At 37.4% G+C, this 20,080-nt stretch overlaps 1 protein-coding gene across 1 annotated transcript in view; it reads right to left on the reverse strand.

Annotated features, from left to right (window-relative positions):
- The window catches only part of LOC150080606 (A disintegrin and metalloproteinase with thrombospondin motifs 6-like), a 518,673-nt gene that overhangs the window by 159,008 nt on the left and 339,585 nt on the right, over nt 1-20,080 (reverse strand). Inside the window, exon 13 of the mRNA XM_090381965.1 lies at nt 16,260-16,365. Coding sequence (XP_090238091.1) covers nt 16,260-16,365 — 106 coding nt within the window. The remainder of the gene's footprint in view (nt 1-16,259; nt 16,366-20,080) is intronic.

The following is a 20,080-nucleotide window of genomic DNA, read 5'->3' on the forward strand; positions in this document are numbered from 1 at the left end:
GTTCAATGAAATTTACCGGTAAAAGTACTTTGCCATAACGGCATTTGTATTGTTGCTCGCTCGGTAAACAGACGGTGGGTCTTATCGGTCTACAGTAGCAGTTGAATCCCACAGGAACTTGAAACCCTCCCAAAGTGGAGGGGGGTAACCTGACCTTTTTTCTTTAGAATCACTAAGTGAATCACGAACAGAGTCATATTGGAAGTTCTAGTGTCATAAAAAATGTTCATAATGTAGATTTACCGATAAAATTTTTCAAAGTTTGCCATGCTTCTCGTGTGGGCTTCCTTTACCTTTGCCTTTTGTTTTCTTAATAAACAATTTATCTGCTAGTCCACCAATGATTCTAAAGAAAAAAGGTCAGGTTACTCCCTCCACTTTGGGAGAGTTTCAATTTCCCATGGGATTCAATTTCTACTCCTGACCGATAACACCCACTGTATGTTTACTGAGTGAGCAACAATACAAATGCTATTACGGCAAAGTACTTTTACTGGTAAATTTTTTCATCAAACTTTTGCATGCTTCTCATGTGGGCTTTCTTTACCTTCACCACATATTTTTCAACTTCACTCCCATAATTTCCCATTGACAAAGTATTTTCTTCTGTAAATATCAATGCAATGTAACTGTTGAGTTCATCTGCAACATCAGCTGGGGCATACTGTCCCACGTCTATTACATAAGGATCTGATCTGATTTGTCCTTCTCTTCTTTGCATTTATATATGTGAAGAATTCTCCACACTTTGCTCTCTTTGCCAGCCTAATCTTTTTGTGGCATTATTACAGATCAATTTGTTGGTTGCTGTTATGGGCTTCAGTACTTTTTATTGTTCTAACTTTTCCATGCTGTCTTTTTCTGCTCAAGTAATCTGGCAACTTAATATTCATCACTTGGAATCCTCCTCATGGGAGTATTTTTTTTTAATGGTATACCCACATTCAATGCTTCTCTGATTAATGTTTTAAAGGTATACCTTAATTCAGTTGCAATTTCTCTCTGTGAGATATCTACCCAGTTAATGGAGGCCATGTAGCCATCATAATTTCCTTTCCTGAAATTATAACCCATTCCTTTGCCTTTAACTACTGTTCACCGTAGAACTCCCTGATCACTTACTGCTACTGGTTCCTGTACTGTCAGTCTTATTATGTCATCTGGTTCATTGGTGATGACGAGGTCAGTAATATTCTTTTCTCTAGTACTTTCCCTGACATGTTGATACAAATAACAATCATCTAGTTAATTTAAAAATTTTGTCCCCCATGTCGAGTTTCCCTCCCACTTGCTCCAATCATTTAGAGGCAAATTAAAATCAGCCATAAGACATTCATGCTGACTTGCCCATTCCATTTGCATGTAGAGGCTTTCATCATAATCTTCACAATCACCTGGCCTGTTACTCCAACTCTCATTATATCTTTGCTTCCAACTATCTCACACCATATAGATTCTATACTAGCATATGAAACGTCTGAATCTGGAAAAGTTTTTGTCATGCTCCGGCTGCTTTTGATAAGAAGCATTGACCCCCCACCCCTGCTATCTGCCTTATCCTTCCTAAATACATTGTACTTACCCTACTGAAACTCATCCCATATTGCCGGGTGGGATCATGTTTCTGGAAGCCCTATTATGTCAGCGTTACTTGTCCTAACCAGCAGTTCGAATTCACTCATTTTTAGCTGCTTGGCCAAGCAGATAGTGCTAAATATAATATTAATACACCCTGACAACTTGCACTCTGAAAATATGAAAAAAAAAATCTATTTTTCTATTCATAAAATCTTTTTTTTTTTTTCTCCACTTGTTCCTCAAACTTGTGCAACTGAGTTTCTGCCTATTCTGTTGCTTTTTATAGTTTCTTATTTCACTGTTGTTTTTCCTTATGCTTGGAAATTTCTCACATTCAGCCAGTTCTTAAAATAGGAACAAATCTCTTTTTTCCAATTATCATCCCATTGCAATTACTTTTTCCAAAGTAATAAAGAAATATGGATTCCATCAGTTTCAATCCACTGGTGCTATACCAGCTTACTGCCTCATATGGTACTCATCTTTGGACAAATCCAATGGAAAATTCTGGTAAAATTCAAGCAGTCACTATTGACATTTTTAAGGCTTTTATTTAAATTTGGCATCTTCTTCTTCCAGTCACATAGTTCCCTGAGGAGCTGTTGTGGCCATCAACAAAATCTCCAACTGCATCGATCATATGCTATGTGAGCGGCATCTCAAAATGTCATGCCCAAAATTTCACTGATCCTATCCTTCCACCTAGTTGCAGGTCTTCCTTTAACAGCAGTTTTTGGAGTTGGTTTTGTTATGGTCTCTGTGGCATCAGATAATGTGGTGGTATGCCATTGCCTACCACATGGCTGATTTTGAAAGGGGCCAGCTTTAATCATAGGAAAAGTCATCATGCATCCCACGAGATGCTCTTGAAGAGGAAAGGTGACTACAGCAAAGCCCCACTTAGTGCCCCATTATTATTTTTTTTAATCTTCAGTGAGGTGGCGCATTATCACTCTTCCTCTCTCAATCTCCAGCTAATAATGTCCATTATATTAATGATTTTTGAATTTTCTTAAACACATTTTCATGGTGGTTTGCACAGGCTTAGTCCCAATGAATAAATTATAGCCAGATAAAATATTAAGTATTTGCACTATGCTGTAACATAGGCAAACAATCAGCTGGCTGTTAGAACTAAGAACATTCCAACTGTCAAATAAACGCATGTCTATAAGTAGTTGAATATACTACCTGATATGGTGCAAAAACACTCAACCCTAACTACAATGAAACTCGTTAACAAGGTGATCACTAAGAAAAATCAAATAACTCTTCTTAAAACCACATTTTAACATAAAATCCAGGAGCACACAGTAACCGCGTTAAGCATAGACAGTGGCCAGTGGCACCACTGTCAAATTTGGCATAAAGGCCTCCTAGACAAACTCCCATCTTATGGATCATCAACTGTGCTTTGCAATTAGATATCCAGTTTTCTCCTTGACTGCTCATTGCAGATGACAGTAGATGCCTCTCTCTCTCTCTCTCTCTCTCTCTCTCTCTCTCTCTCTTCTTTCCCCCCTCCCCTAACTTCCCCACTAATGCCAGTCTTTCTCCAAACAATTCTTTCTTCAACTCTTTTCCTCTTGTATATTAATGACCTTCTTTAACCAAATGGTTATCCTGTCTATAGTTTTGCTTATAACAGCACACCACATTCCACCTACCAGTTTGAGAAACCTTGTCCTGCAAAAACAGCTTTAACCTCTTGAATATCACCACCAATTCCTTAAATGCCGATTTCCAGGCAATTCTCCAATGGGGCAAAGAAAACTTAAATGCATTCAAAAACTTTCTTATTTCTCACAAAAGAAGAGTCCTACTGCTCCCATGATAATCTTTGATGACATTCAGATTTTTAGATAAGATCACATATCTCTATTAGAAATCTCTCTTGATATAAGCACATCACAAGTATTGCTTCCTCTGAATAAAAAGTTCCCACATCTAGGGTGGTGTTCCAAAAACCTCTCTCAAGTTTTTGGATGCCATTCAAAAAGAGGAAAGTCTCGTTAATTAATGACTCCTCTCTTAAAACGTTTCTCAACTCTATTTCATTAGGTTGTATAGAATAAATGCCAAATAAGTCTGTGAGATAGTTTTTATTATATTATGTATATTATTATGTCTGCAAATTGCACATTTCCTTTAGGTTATTTTCTCAGAAAGAGTTTTAAAAAAATTACAAGGCAAATTGGGGATTTTTAACCAACTATAATGATAGGGTACTTCCTAGCTATCAGAAAATAAATGGATTTTCACCAATTTATTTCTGTAAGTTTTTTTTTTTTTTTTTTTAAATACGATTTAATGGATTGACTGCCATTTCATGATTCTTTGTGAAAAATGAGAGGGTAAAACTACCTCCAACAAGAAGTGGCAGAAAGATCAACAAAAGGAATTGAGCTCTTTGGGAAAGGATTGAGGCTGATATAGTTAGAGAACTTTTTAAATTAAATTTGTATTCTCTTGTTTTGTTTAATGTACTTCAAAATATTAATGTTGTCATTGAAATATTTCAAAGACCACAGTTTGATTTCTTAGCTGCCACAGATACTCTAGATAGTTTATAAGCACTTGCAGAGTGAATAAAACTGATGACAGATTTTGCAGTGCAGCCATTAAATACTAAAGAATTGGTATAAATGACACCAAGTTCAAAATAGTTTGCTCAGTTTCAAAATGGAAAAGTGACAGCAACAGCAAGAAGCAGTAATAAGAATCTGCCAGATGAAACTCCTGAAAGATCTGGAACTATAACAAAAAGATTTAAATTGTGTATTTGACAGAGTAATCAATGGAATGTGGAAAAGATTTAAGGAAACCTCCAACATGATTCATATATTTAACACTTTCATTAGTGAAAATATTACACATAAATGTTACTGAAAATATAATTTAGATTTCTTTTATTCAACAAATTGGCTGACCAGTGCGATTTCTCAGACACTATTTTTGAATTTCACCCTCAAAGAAAGAAAAGTGTCATTTTACTAGAGATTATCTACAAGGAAGAGTAATCTGTCACTGAAAAAAAAAATTAAAAATTTTAGAGTTTTATATAATGTTTCTTGCAACTTGACCATTAATAATGATATTTAACAATGTAAAAATATGATAAATGTGAAAAATATAACTGTGTAAAGTTGTTAAACATCAGAGATGGGAGAGGGAGCAAAGTTAGCATTTTCACATGGTAACAAAACACATGACTATAATCACGAATATAATAACAGCCAGTCATGATGCGATGCTAGGCTACTAAGCATGCATAGAATATTATTCATTTGGTAATCATTAGGTATCTACCATTAGAAAAAAATATCAGTTAGCTATACATTTCATTTATTCTTGAAATTCAGCTTAGAAAAGACTGTTTTTTCATATTCATATGTTAATCTTGTGATCATTTTAATACTGCAGCTCCAGCACTACACCTGTGAGGTACTTACTTACTTTCTTTATCCACGCTGTTTGTCCTGGTTAGGGGTCAGTGACATGGATGGAATGTTTCAACTTAGTACAGTTGGCACCAGTCTGCTGGAGTAAGCCCTAGCTCTTATATATCTTGCCACACTCTGTTCTCTATTATCATCTTCGGCCTGCCTCTCCTCCTTCAACTTGGAACTTGGCAGCTAAGCACATGCTTGGTAATGTGGATATAATTGTGGGTATAATGTGGGTATAATGACTTGGTGAGTATAATTGCTTGCCAGAAAGGATGCCACCACCAGAACCTTCCCACACTAACATACTGGAACAAACTCCGCCCAAGGTTGCTAGTACTGTCCTCCAATGCGAGGGAACCCAAGTTTGCCCCATCCCTGTCATGATCTCTCAACAATGAGAGCCTCTACTTGTACGCAGCTGGGAAGCAAGGCTCCCTCCAGTGAGGATAAGCATAACAACCTCTCCTACCATCCACATAATGTTCCAGAATATCAGGTCCTTAAATTCTACTTTCAAACTCATTAGATATCTTGTGCCTCGCTGAAATGTGGTTAGATACAAACCAGACAGATATAAGCTGTTCCGTTCCCACAGGCTTCCATGTACTGGCTGCCTCCCGCGATAACTGCAGGAGGGGAGAGTTGCTATAATCTTCAATATGGCAAAGTTCTCCATTGTACACTCTGTCTCAAGCACCTCTCAAGATGTGGAAGCCTTAATGATAACTCTGGAACATCAAGGAATTTCGAACATCAAGGACTATAGATGCCGCATCCCTGTACCTTCCTCCAACCCCAACTATGATGGCTATCAATGAGGCCACTAACTGGTTAATAAATAAGCTGCACCCAGCAGCCACTCATATCGTATGCGGAGACTTCAATCTTCTGCCATCTACCCAACACCTCAAAAGTCGGCTCATAAAATTTCTCCAATCAATTCAAATCTTCCAAGTTAACTGCCAACGAGATACCAAAACCTGCTGGACATAGTCTATTCTTCGATATGTCAACTCGATAAAACCACAGGTGATATGTTTCAATCAGACCACCAACCAATCATATTTACAGCTCTTCTACCCAAAAAATACTTCGATATCCCCAAAACCAAATCTGTACGAAAGGTCACCATCCCAAAATTTCTGAATCCAACATGCTGCATTGAAGCTGCATCCACAGTCCTGTGGAACATCTTAGATAGATGTGAACTGAGCCTCACAGTCGATCTAATGACCAAATCGATCAATATCATTGCCCTTCACACTGCTACCAAGACAGTCAACATCACTCCGCATTCCAGAGCGTGTTGGACTCCCCAGCTCAACCAAAGTTTCCACTAAAAGCAATCACTACAAGCCAATTAGAAAGCTTCTGGCAATGTCCAAGACTGCATTGCATTCTCCAAAGCCAGGGCCGAATTCAACAGAAACAAATCAACTGCAATTAAGGAGCACCTCGAAAGAACCCTAAAAAGGGGGGAACCATTCTACAGAACAAAGGCTAGTTCTTCCAGCAACATCAACCCGGTTGACTGGCTCGACTATGTTGCCAGATTTTCTAAGCAGCCTCCAGCTCTACCCAACCTGCCAATCTTCAGCCACTCTCATCCCACTGAGAGTCTCGCCACGATTCGAATTTCCAAGCAACAACTGATGCAGGCCATTAACACTCTTTCTCTCACAGCAACCACCGGTGGCACCTCCGTAGCCAGGTGGGCAGGAGCAGCAGTGCATAGCACATGCTTCTCGATTAGACTGGGGTTCGAGCCAGTGACCACCAAATACGGAGGATGTGGAAAGGTCAGGGAATGACTACTGCATATCCTTGGAGCAATATGGCCTTAGTGGCTAATGCTACCAAAAAAAAAAAAAAAAACCAACCACCGGTGACAATGGCATCCCCCAGTTTATCATTGAATACTTAAGCATCTTCATCATCGATCCACTGCTCAATCTATATAACAGATGCCTCAAGGTTTGTTACTTTCCACCACAATGGAACAGGTACTCTGTCTGGCCCCTTCCTAAGCACCAACAATCGACCCTCCCAAGCCAACATAGGCCCATCGCTTGCACCTCTGTATTGCTAAAAATTCTGGAAAAAGCACTACTACTGTCCATCACCCATCAAATTCTCTGTGACAGTCCTCAGCAAATACACTATGGAATATCAGGAAGGTCAACTATAACTAACCTTGCAACAACCACACTGCACATCTTAGAAGCCTTAGAACAAAGACAGGAATTGTCAGTCATATACCTTGACATCCATTCTGCATTTGATGACATCTATATACCCAATCTCCTACATCTCTTAGAAAACTACTTCAATTTTCACTGCGATTTTCTCTGGTTCCTAGAATCTCTACTATCAAAGAGGACCCTTGTGCTAAAAATTGGAACAAAGACCTTCTAGTGTCACATAACTGCTGGTGTGCCTCAAGGGGGGGGGAGATCCTGTGTGGCATTCTCTTCACGGCAATCATGGAGCTGTTTGTGGCCAACAAATGCAATTGGATCACATATGCTGACGATGTCAAGCTCCTTACTAGGATATCGCCATCTGACTCTGCAGCCAAAACCACTCAGTAAATCAATAGCAAAGTACAGGACATGGCTGACTACCTTAATGCTTTCAAGCTCCAAATTAACCCCCTAAAATCGGCAAAAATAATTTTTTAACTAAAGGGCAGCCCAACAATGTTGGTGCCTGTGTTCAATGGCTCCTCAGTTCAGTTCCAAGTGTTCAAATGCACAAAGATCTGGGTGTCATTTTCGACTCCAAGTTACCCTTCAATTACGTAAACCTCATACAGTCGAGGCTGACCACTATGTTGGTTCACCAAGCAACAGCTGCTCCACACCAACGATCCACACCTGGTAAAAAGATACATCGTATCAAACCTATACCCGACAATACTGTATACTTCAGAGATATGAGCCTCGGCTTCCGAATCCAACATTAAAAGAATATTCTGTACCGAATTCTGGCTTCTAAAATGGGCTAACACCAAACTCCACCTTCCCTAGCTCTCAGATCAATGCAGCTAGTAGCTGCCCTTCAACTGCGCAGGCTCCGATCCTACATAGAAGAAAGAAGGCTGTTGTTCACCATCAAGATGGCCACTGGTAAAATTACAGAGCCGAATTTCTGGGATCACTGCTCTTGGCGCATTCCTCCCCCTTATCTCTGGTCTTCAGCACAGCTGCTAGCAAACCATAACTGGCTAGCAGTAACCAGCAGATTCCTGCCAAAGCAAATTCTACCCTCACTGCAAACGATCGACAGTGACCTGGAAGAAGTGGTCAACAATAAAAAATACAGGAAGGGAATCTTCGTCGAACTGAAAATGTAGAACTGTGCTTTGTTGCCTTCCAATAATCTGGATTTGTAACATATATGTTTTTCTCATGTGTATCTCTTTTGTAAATATGTATTGTAAACCCCTGGCATCATCATGCCACGACAGGACTAATTGTTTGTATATCATGCTGCAATTAAAGATTCTATTCTATTCTATAAACTCGCAGCACTGGACGTGCCCCCACCATTTAAGTCTGGTCTCCCTAATCTTCAAGTTGATAGGTGCAGTTTATCTCCCATCTCACATCTTCTTTCTGCCTTCTGTCTCTTAGGATTATTCCCAAACTCCACCTTAGCATTCTCATTTCTGCTGACATTAAAGCTCGTCCTTCTTTTCTTGCGATAGCCCAACACTCTGAGTGATATAACATACATAGCCTTAAATTTTTGATTTCAGTTTTGTTGACATCTTCTTGTCTTTCAAAACACTAGACATTTCCCACCACCTGGCCCATCCAGATTTTAATTTGACTTTGGACGTCCTGTTCACAGCTGCCATTTGTGTCTAGCACTGACCCAAGGAACTTGTAATTTTTAACCCTATTAAGCTTTATGTTGCCAATACTGAGAGAGCCGTCTCAGTTGCCAAAACACTCCATGTATTCTGTCTTGTTCCTGTTGAATTTTAGAACTGTTACCCATCTCTCTAGCTTCTCCAGCACTGCACCTGTGAGGTTTAACTCAAAAATAACCAGCATGCGTTAATTTTTGGATGAAGATAAAAATCTGTTTTCTGTACCTTCCTAAATATGACAAATTTTTACTTGATATGATTTTTGAATTTTTATTTATTATTTTCCCAGAGTTATAGCATGAGTGATCAATGGGTACAGCCCACACTTTTGTTCTGCTTTTAACCTGGAGTAATGATGGCATGGGAAACTAACTATTACTGATGCTACAAAACTTAGAATTGTGTTTATTTCTAGTTCAAGTTATTTATGAAACTCTTCTACATGATCTAATAATTACTAATAGTAATAAACTACATATTTTTGAATGATTCATTTTGAAATAGTTATTTTTTAATAATGATTCATTTTGAAATAGTTATTTTTTAATAATGATTCATTTTGAAATAGTTATTTTTTAATAATGATTCATTTTGAAATAGTTATTTTTTAATAATAAATGCAACACAAAACGCGATAATCACTCAGGATAGAGAGTTATTATGTGAATTATGTGTTTGTTTCTAGTTCAAGTTATTTATAAAACTCTCCCATTTGATCAATCATTCTTAAAGGTTTCTAACAGTCTCAAACTGTCTTTTTGAAATATTCATCATTATTTTTAAATAATAAACACAGAAACAAAGAAAGTGATAATCACACAGGATAGACAGTGATATGAATAATATTCAAATTTTATATGCTACATGATGCACCAAATTTTAAATAAATTTCTAAAATTTTTTTATATTTTAAATATTTAAAAGTTTTTGAAAACTATTTACACATATAAGAAGTAGAAATATATGCGCATCCATGTTTTTAATTTTATGCATTTAATGGTTTTTAAACTGAAAAATGGGAGGGCATAATAACATCATATTTTTATTTTATGCTTTAATATATATATATATATATATATATATATATATTTTTTTTTTTTTTTTTTTTTTCAGGCACCTATTAGCCTTCTCTATTAGAGGAAGCATTACTTATTCAAATATATGAAATACAGGCAACTCATTGTGGAAGATTTCACTTTATGAGATGTAATACTTATTTGTTGTTGTTGTGGGGGTCTCACGGCGCATAAGCAACTTTGGCTATAATGCGCCTATTCATTTATATTAAAGGAAAAGGGAAAGAATCATACTGTCTGAAATGTCCTTAATCAGAAAAGATTAAAAATTCTAATTTGCTTCAGAAAACGGAAGAATTCAGATATATTTGCCTTGTCACCTATCAAATTCTCTAGGGTTATTGGTTGTTGAAGGATAACCAATGATTGCAGGGTTGAAATTCTGTCTTGTTTATAATAGGGGCAGTCAATGAGAATGTGTTTAACTGTCATATTTATATAGCAATGTGGACACAGTGGTGGATCATCTCCTGTGAGTAAATGAAGGTGTGAGTAAATGAAGGTCATACTTACCTGACGGTAAGTATGACCTATTCTTACTCTTGAAAGAATTACTTCTTCTCGTCTTGATGTCCGGACACTGGAGGGCCAGATTTTCGGAACCTGTTTAATCTGAAAGAGTTTATTGTTCGTTTGGGAATGTCATTGCGCTGTCCATTCTGTTAGGCATGCAGCATGAATCATTATTGCATAGTCTGAGGCTGGGACAGGGATATTGGTTAAATCTAAGCTGGTTGGGTTTTTTGCAGCTTTATCAGCCTGTTCATTGCCTAAAATACCAGAATGTGCTGGTATCCAGCAGAAAGCGACCAGTTGGTGACGTTCTTTAATCTTTAGTAATAAATTTCTAATTTCATTTATAACAGGGTGAAATTTATCTGAGGAATTACTCAAAGCCTTGATTGAGCTGAGGGAATCCGTGTAAATTACTGATTTTAATGAGCAGTCAGGAGGGAGATTTTTTAAAGCTAGTTTAATTGCGAATAATTCGGCTGAGAAGATACTGAATTCAGAAGGAAGGGCTGCTGATACAATTGTATTCGGAAACACTGCAGCTGCTCCAACTTTTGAATTGGATTTAGAGCCATCTGTGTATATTGGTAAAAAATCAATATACTTTTGAGTGTGGACAGTATGAACTTGCCTGATATTTGATGATTGCAAAATATTCTTTCCCCACTGACAGAGGTAAGTGTCACAGGTCGGTATAGGAGTTTGAACCCATGGTGGTTGGGTACAAGTGGCTACTTGTTGTACGGAATGGAGGGATATATTCCAAACCTGCAGTAGTTCAAGAAGGCGATGACCAGCTGGTTTTACTATGTTAGGTTTATTTCTGTACAGATTTTCTAATGGTGGATTGAAAAGATATGGCTGAATGGGATGCGAGGCACAACTTTGTATCTTGACAGAATACTTTAGCAATAGCAGTTTCCTATGTAAATATAGTGGCGGCTCATGAGCATCAATGTAAAGGCTATGTGCGGGCGATGTTCTGAATGCGCCAAGTGCAATCCTTAGTGCACTGTGTTGTACTGGATCAAGCCAGCGTAATGCGCTCTTTCTGGCAGAATCATAAATGGGAGCTCCATAATCAAGACGGGATCTGATTAATGCCCTGTATAATCGAAGAAGGCAGGTTCGATCTGCACACCACGTTTGTGCAGATAAAGCTCTTAGTATGTTTATCTTTTTTAAGCAGGCAGTACGTACTTTTTTAATGTGCTCTAAGAAATTTAGCTTGTTGTCCATGATTAAACCTAGAAATCTAATGTTATTAGTGACTGGGATGGAAATATTAGAGATGTGAAGTTCAGGATCCAGATGAAATTTGCGTTGTCTACAAAAATGGATAGCAACTGTTTTCTTTTGTGATAGCCTATAGCCGTTAAGGCTGGCCCATTGCTGTATTTTATTTAATGATATCTGTAGCTGTCGTTCAATAGATCTCATATTTTGGGAATGACAGGAGATGGAAAGGTCATCGGCATAAAGGTAAGTTTCTACAGTATTTGGAAGTTGTTTAGTGATAGAATCTATTCTTAGAGCAAAAAGAGTGGCACTCAGTACAGATCCCTGTGGAACACCTTCTTCCTCAATGAAAGTTGCAGAGAGGGAATGTTGGTATCGTACTTGAAACGATCTAGTGTGTAGAAAATGCTTTATAAATATAGGAAGGTTGCCCCGCAGACCAAGAGAGTAAAGGTCTCTTAGTATGCCATGCCGCCAGGTGGTATCAAAAGCCTTCTCTATATCTATGGAAACCATTACTAGATGTTCATGCTTAATAAAGGCATTACGAATGGCAAATTCAGCCTTAACCATAAGGTCCAGGCATGACCTGTTTTGACGAAAGCCATACTGACTACTGCTCATTAACTGTTCTGATTGAATGATCCAGACAAGTCTAGAGTGGACAATTTTTTCTAGAATTTTGCTGAGGCAGCTTGAGAGGGATATTGGTCTATAGCTATGGGGATTGGTTGGATCTTTTCCAGGTTTTAGGAATGCCAAAACAGTAGAATGATGCCAAGAAGTTGGATAGACATTTTCTAAAAAAATACGATTGTAAAAGAGCAGAAGGAGACGCAAAGCTTTGTCGTCAAGATGTTGTAGCATGACGTAATAGATTCCGTCTGGTCCGGCAGCACCATTGTGGGCTGCTCCGATAGCATGTAAGAGTTCGGAATATTGTAGAAGTTTGTTATACGGCAGAAGAAGAGCAGTTTGGAAGTTAATAGAGTGCTGTTCTGCAGTGTTTTTTATTCTCTGGAAAAGTGAAGTGTAAGCTGCTGCTGCTGAGATTTCAGCAAATGTGTTGCCCAAAGCATTTGAGATATCTAAAGGACTAGATAAATCTTGCCCATTATAGGACAGAATTGGTGAAGGTATGGTAGGAAACTTACCAGAAAGCTGTCTAATTTTTTTCCATATTATTTTGGTGTCAGTGTTTTTGTTAATGCTTGATGCAAAACGGATCCAGGATTCTTTCTTGGCTTGCCTTTGTATGAAGCGTGCTTTTGCCTTTGACTTCTTATAATTTATTAGATTGGGTGTTGTTGGATATTGCCGAAACAAATTCCAGGCTTTATTTTTTGCTTTTTTGGCTTTTGTGCATTGCTCATTCCACCAATAATTATAATGCTTACGAACCGAGGGATTTGACAGTGGTATTGTTTCTTTAGCTACATTTAGGAGATGTGACGTGATGTATTCTGTCACATCATCGATGGGCTGGAGACGGATTTTTTGCTCATCAAAAGATATTGATGACTGGAATTTTGCCCAGTTTGCTCGGGCGAATTTCCATTTTCTGAAGTGTTGAGCTGGAGGAGTCTGTGTTATTAATAGGTTGCATACAATTGGGAAGTGATCACTACCCATTGGATCATTTAAAACATACCACTCAATGGTCGGGACCAGTAATGGAGAACAAATGGAGAGATCTATGGCTGATGTATGACCACTTGGGAGCTGAACGTGAGTGTGTGTGCCAGTATTGAGTATAGTGAGGTTTATTGCCTCTATTAGGCTCTCAATGAGTCGACCTCATCTATCTAATTTAGGATCGCCCCATAAGGGGTGGTGCCCGTTGAAGTCCCCTAACATACAGAGAGGTGGAGGTATCTGTATAAGGAGATTTTCAAGATCTTTTAAACAATAGGTACGGTTTGGCTGTAAGTAGATTGATACTAATATTATTTCAATATGGAGTGTTATACGCACAGCAACAGCTTCTATTTCAGTTTGAAGTGGAATATGCTTAGATGGAGTTTTTGAATTTATCAGGATTGCTACACCACCATGGGCAGCATTTGTTGTATTACGATCCCTTCGATAGAGGCAATAGTTCTTTATCGAAGGAGAAATTTGCAAAGTTAAGTAAGTTTCCTGAAGACAAAGGGCAACTGGAGAAAATCTATTTATTAGATCTTGGATATCAACTGTATTGCAACGAAAGCCTCTGCAGTTCCATTGTAAAATACAAGGCATTATTTGTGTTTAGTTGATGGAGCTGACTCTGACTGTTTTTTGAAAGTGACTGGTTTATGACGATCCAATTTGTGTTTGTCTTTTTTTTGGAAGACTGGCCAACCAGTGTCCATTTCTTCCTCTTCAGCATGGATTTCTAAAAGAGGATCTTCCTCTATAGATGTTCCATCTGTGTCCATGGTTGTGTCTCGAATATTTTTGATTATATTTGAATTTGTATTACATGGTGTGGTAGCACTCATTGGAGGAGATTCCGCTGGTATTGTAAGAGGAGTATTATTTGCTTGATCTGAGAGTTTGGGTTGTTTTTTAGGTACATTTGGTTTTTCCACAGAGAGGACAGTTCTAGCCCAATCTGAAATTGAAATATTAGTAGGAACTGTAACATTAGTTTGAGTAGAGATTGTTTGGTATTTTTTAACAGCATTAGCATAGGAAATATTTTTATTCATAGTAGGTGCCACTAGTCTTCTCGCTTCTGGGTAACTCACTTTGTTCTCGACCTTGTATTTTACAATTTGTTTCTCCGTTTTCCATTTTTCACAAATTCTGGAATAGGCAGGATGATCACCTTTGCAATTTGGACAGGTCATTTTTGTTGTTGTACAGTCACTTTGTATGTGATCCGAGGAACCACAGTTGGGGCAGACAGGAACTCCTCTGCATACAGTTTGTGAGTGGCCATACTTTTGACATTTGTAACACCTTAAAGGGTTTGGAATGTAAGGCTGGATTCGGCAAAGTAAATAACCTGCTTTTACAGAGGAGGGTAAGTTGGGTGTATTGAAGGTGAGAATAATGTTTCTTGTAGGTGTAAGTACATTATCTTTTTTGATCATTATTCGTCTTGCTTCAATTACGTGTTGTCCCTGCAGCTCTTGGGTTATTTCTTCCTCAGTAACGTTTAATAAGTCCCAACTGGATATCACACCCTTAGATGAATTTAAGGTTGTGTGCGGGGATATTTTAACTGGAATTCCAGCAAAACTTGTAAGCTGTAACAGCTTCTCAGAATGTCTGTGGTTGGTGGTTTCTACTAGTAAGTCTCCTGATTGCAGTCTCTTCACCATCTTGGGAGATCCTGCAATACCCTCCAGATGTTTTTGTATGACAAACGGAGACAATTTATTAATGGGCTGACTAGTAAGAGAGTGGATAATTAAGAACGATGGGCAAGGTTGCTCCATCCGATCAGTCTTTTGTCTCTTTGGATTTTCGTTCTCAATATCCTGATGGTCTGTGTTTGCCATGTTTGCTCCTTTTAGCCCTTGGCAAGTGGTCTTACTTGCCAAGATTTCCGGCCCCGCCACGGGGAGGCAGGAGCAGTGCCGCTAGGAGGCCAAGCGGTTAAAGTGTTAGTTAGTTAGTGGAAATAGAGATATATGGAAAAATAAAGAAAGGTGAGTTTCCTTTCTCTGTTCTAACTTGTGGCTTTTAAGTGTAGAACAATATAGAAATAAAGCTGCTAATAGAAACGTACAAAATTAGAAAAAACTTTAATCGCTTTTGATGAGCACTCTATATATCGCAGAGAAATCGCTTGACCTCGAATTCGCTTGGCACCCGGGGCCGAGATGTAATACAATGATGCCTCTAATAATACAATTTTGGTTGGTACAACTGCTATAGACATGCTTAAGCACTAACTTGCACAGTATATAGCAAACTCACACACAATAACTAGCAGTCAGTTGTCGTATTGCAATCCATTTAGAAAGGATGAAACACTGATATACTCTGAGCAGAATTCAAAAAACCCAAGAAGTTCTTCTAGAAATTAAAAATAAAATTTATCACTTATCAGGTTCTCTGCCATTGGGTTTGTTACTTTATGGAATGCCACCAATGCAGGTTAAAAAACATATTTTGATTTTTAATGTTAATGACTTTAGAGAAAAGGAAACTTGGATAACAAATTTGAATTAGAATAGAAAGTTAAGTTTTCCAAATTCAGTGGCCATTCCATGGTTTGAATAACTGTGAATTTTGACCCCCCCCCAACTATCAAGACATTTAATTTACACTATGAAGGTTGGAAATTTAAAAGTTATGTAACCATTCTTTTAATCGCTACGTAATCTTATGCAACCATTAAATAAGAATTTTAAAAAGTGATGCAGTGTTATTAGGATAAGAATTTTTACACCATATCTGAGCATAAAGTTTGAGAATTGGTTTGACTTCAGTAGGATAAAAATTCAAAGAAAACATAAAAAAGGAACCACTACTGCAAAATATATTTTAAAAATTTTAAAAAGTGTAAAGCTTATTAGAGGATTTACTTACATGGAGTAGCAACTGGCACCCAAGTATGCAGCTCATCCTTATATGGCACATCATCATATTTTCTACACTGGACAGTTCTAAAGGTGGCAGCATTCTCAGAGCACAGCTAATAAAAAAAAAATACCATAATTATTTATAAGACAATAAGAAAATGAAATGGGTAATAAGCATTCAGACATCAATCAAAATAATATACAATGCTTGGTATTAGTTTAAAAAAGGTATTTTGAAACACAACACAACTGACTGCTAGTTCTTAATCAACAGTGCAGTCTTAGTAATCAGCACAAAACCACAGTTTTGTTATGTTAACAAAAATCCAACATGTTCAACTTATATGGAAGCAAAATTAGAAAGACATTTTATTTATCATCTTATTCCTGATAGTTGAGAAACATTTTCTTTCATTATAGGTGGTTATAAAATTTATAGGTGGTTATAAAATTTTCCTTTAGCTGCTGTTGTGCCTATGGTGCAACACAACAACAGTATATATTCCCACCAAACTGGTAGGAATATATACTGTGAATCCATATACAGTTGTGCCCCCATATCTGCTGATTCGATATCCACTGATTCAATTACCCACGGTTAACCACATAAAAAAAAACAAAAAAACTTAACATATACTACTCGCATGTCCAATACGATGCTTCCCTTTATTTTTTACAATGTCACGTATGGTTTGGTCACCAACATTATAATGGTTCTTTAGAGATTTAACAGATGCACCATTTAGAGATTTAACGGATGCACCATTTAGAGATTTAACGGATGCACCAAACACAACTCTTGCGTTTGCCCATCATTTTTGCGATTTCTAAACAAAAAGAAAAAGTTACTATAAAAGAAAAAAAAATTCTGACATCCCTCATATAAATAACGAAACAGAATTTGTCCTTTTTCGGTGTGACTGAACGCAACAATCGAACCAACACACTAAATCAAACTAAACATTTGGTCTCTTTTTTTTTTTTTTTTTTTTTGTTTTGAGCGGTAGGTGTGAAGACAGCAGGGGTTGCAAGATAATAGGTACACGAATCTCCCAATGACAACTTATAACGCTGGTTCTTGTTGCTTATTTATTGACTTGCAAAATATCTGTTTATACCTATTCTAGTTATTACTTGAATTTTATGATTTCTGGTAGATTTTTTTTTTTTATTTTTTATTTGGAGTTTTAAGTTTAAAGTGTCCCGGTTAATCCAATCCCGGTAAATCAAGAGTCTGCTGTACTTTATTATTACCGTATTTAATGTTGGTAATGTCGTACTGTGTGTTAATTTATCAATTAAACTTTATTATACGTATGTACATACAAGAAAATCACATTATATATGAGGTCAGCAGGTGTTTGCTTATATCTGCAGTTTCAGCCACCCACAGTAGGTCTTGGAACATATCCCCCGCAGATTTGGGGGGGGGGGGTCTTACTGTAGTCACATTAGTTAGTTTATTTTTGTATTTAGTTAAGTATTTATAAAGCTACAACTAAATATTCGGAAGGCCTTTGTTATCAATATTTTGGGGGGGAACTTCGTAACTTCTGTTCGGTAGCTTAAATTCACCAGTTGTTAAAGTTTTGTTAATAGTTTAATTTCTGTAATAAAGGTAATGCTAAAGGCCATTATGCACCAAACAATGGTAGGAATATATAGTTTGAATCCATATAGTCATGTCAGTTAGTTTATTTTTGTATTTAGTTAAGTATTATAAATCTACAACAAAATATTTAGAAGGCCTTTGTTATCAATACTGTGGGGGGGAACTTCATAAATTCCATTCGGTATTAAATTCACTAGTGGTTAAAGTTTTGTTAGCAGTTTAATTTCTCTAATATTTTTTAATTTAAATCTTGTAATAAAAAGTTAAGTGCAGCCATTATCAACCCACTGCAGGATGGAAGCCTCCTCAACAATTCATGCTGAGGGAAATGGACCATAATCTGCCACGCTGGTCCAGTGCGGGTTGGCAGATCGACCGTATTCAGTAGTCAGGGGCTTGAACCCCGGTCTACTCAAGGAGCGTGTGCTACTGTACTCCCGTCCCTGACCACTCGGCTACGGAGGCCGTTAATATACTATACATTTAAAGTTTTTAAATGTATTTGAAATGCAACAGCTTAATATTCAGATAGCCGTTGTTATCGATATTTTGCCAGAAACTTAACTTTCATTTGCTTAAATTTAATTTCTCTAATGGTTAAAGTTTTGTCAACAGTTTCATTTCTGTAATATTTTGGTAATTTAAATTCTGTAATATATTGCGGACTTAACTTTTGTAATCTTTCTAAAGTTCAAATTTTACCTTAATAATGGTTACTATAAGATCTGCTTACAACACAAAGTCCAAGGATATCGTGACCCAAACGGAAATGTCTGCAGACATTTTTAGTGTCAGTCATGAGTTTGTTATTCATATGGCATGTATTCTAAGGCTGATTTAGTGGACAAACCTAGCTCAACTGATGATTCTTTTCTTTGCACCTAATGTAACAAGTGCACCAATCTCAAATTAGAACTTGGTATATTTAGCTCTTGCCCTAGACACAAATGTAACTGGGAGCTTATCAGGGACTCGAGTATCTCATAACCTATCAAGTGATGCACCCTCTGAGTTTTCTTTGTTCCCCTTCATGAATTGGGGACACTTTCACACATCTCCAGTGCATAGGGACCTCCCCTGAATCCAAGGATGTTTAATAATTATGGCTAAGTATTTTGCTTACCCCTTTGCTGTCTCTCTTAATATAATTGGATAGATTCCATCCATCCCAGGTACCTTTTTTTTTTTTTTATGTCCATCTTCAACAATTTCTCTTCCACTTTCCTTTCAGTTATTACAAAGTCATTTAGCTCCCTGTTAGAGTTTGATAAATTTCTGGCAACCCCTTCAGTAAAGAATTCCTCATGTGTGAATGTAGATGCAAAATACCTAGTCAATTTATCTACAACTTGAGCAAAGTAATCAACAGTTAACCCACAGACATCAATTGGGTCCAATGTGATTCAACCCCTTCCTTCTATTGTTAATATAAACATAGAAGTCGTTGCTGTTTTCCTTTGCCAGGGAATTCTCATATTCTGCCTTAGCATGCCTAACCTCCTTCGTGACTTGATTAGAGACTAATCAAGTCCCATAGGCTTCTGATTCACCTGATAATTTATATGCTTCCCATGCACTTTTCTTCTGTGAACATGTCTCAATAGTTCACCTGACATCCATTTAAGTCTAAGTCATGAACAGTATTTCTTCGTTGGTATGAAAAGCCTAGTAACTTCTTCGATTACTTCCCTGTGTATTTTCCACTTTGAACTTGCTGATGGTAATATCATCAGTTGGTCCCTGCACAGAATTTAAAAACTGTCTGAGACCACTGTTGTTGTTATTTGGTTTTAGGAGCATTAGCAACTAAGGCCATATTGCTCCAGGGATATGCGGTGGTCATTCCCTGACCTTTCCACATCCTCTGTATTTGGTCTGAGACCACTGTAGTCACCCTTATGAAAGCAAAAGCTTATCCCTTTACCCTTGATAGTAAAATAAATTCTTAATTAGTAAACTGTGATCACAGCCATCCAGTGGGTTTCTTACTTGCAGATTCTTAATGCATGAAGAATCACTGCTGATAACCAGATCAAGTGTATTGCTTCCTCTTGTTGCCTCTCTAACATACTGCTGTAGAAAACAGGCATCCAAAAAATCCACAAAAGTCTTTCTGGTGTGTGTGAGAGCGACCAATCCACAAATTCCAGTCAACATCTGTAACGTTAAAAACCCTCATTATGAGACATTTTGATTTGCTTGCACCACTATATATA

This window comes from Mastigoproctus giganteus, chromosome 9 (genome assembly GCF_048544385.1).
Source record: "Mastigoproctus giganteus isolate SK-2022 chromosome 9, ASM4854438v1, whole genome shotgun sequence".
NCBI lineage: Eukaryota > Metazoa > Arthropoda > Arachnida > Uropygi > Thelyphonidae > Mastigoproctus > Mastigoproctus giganteus.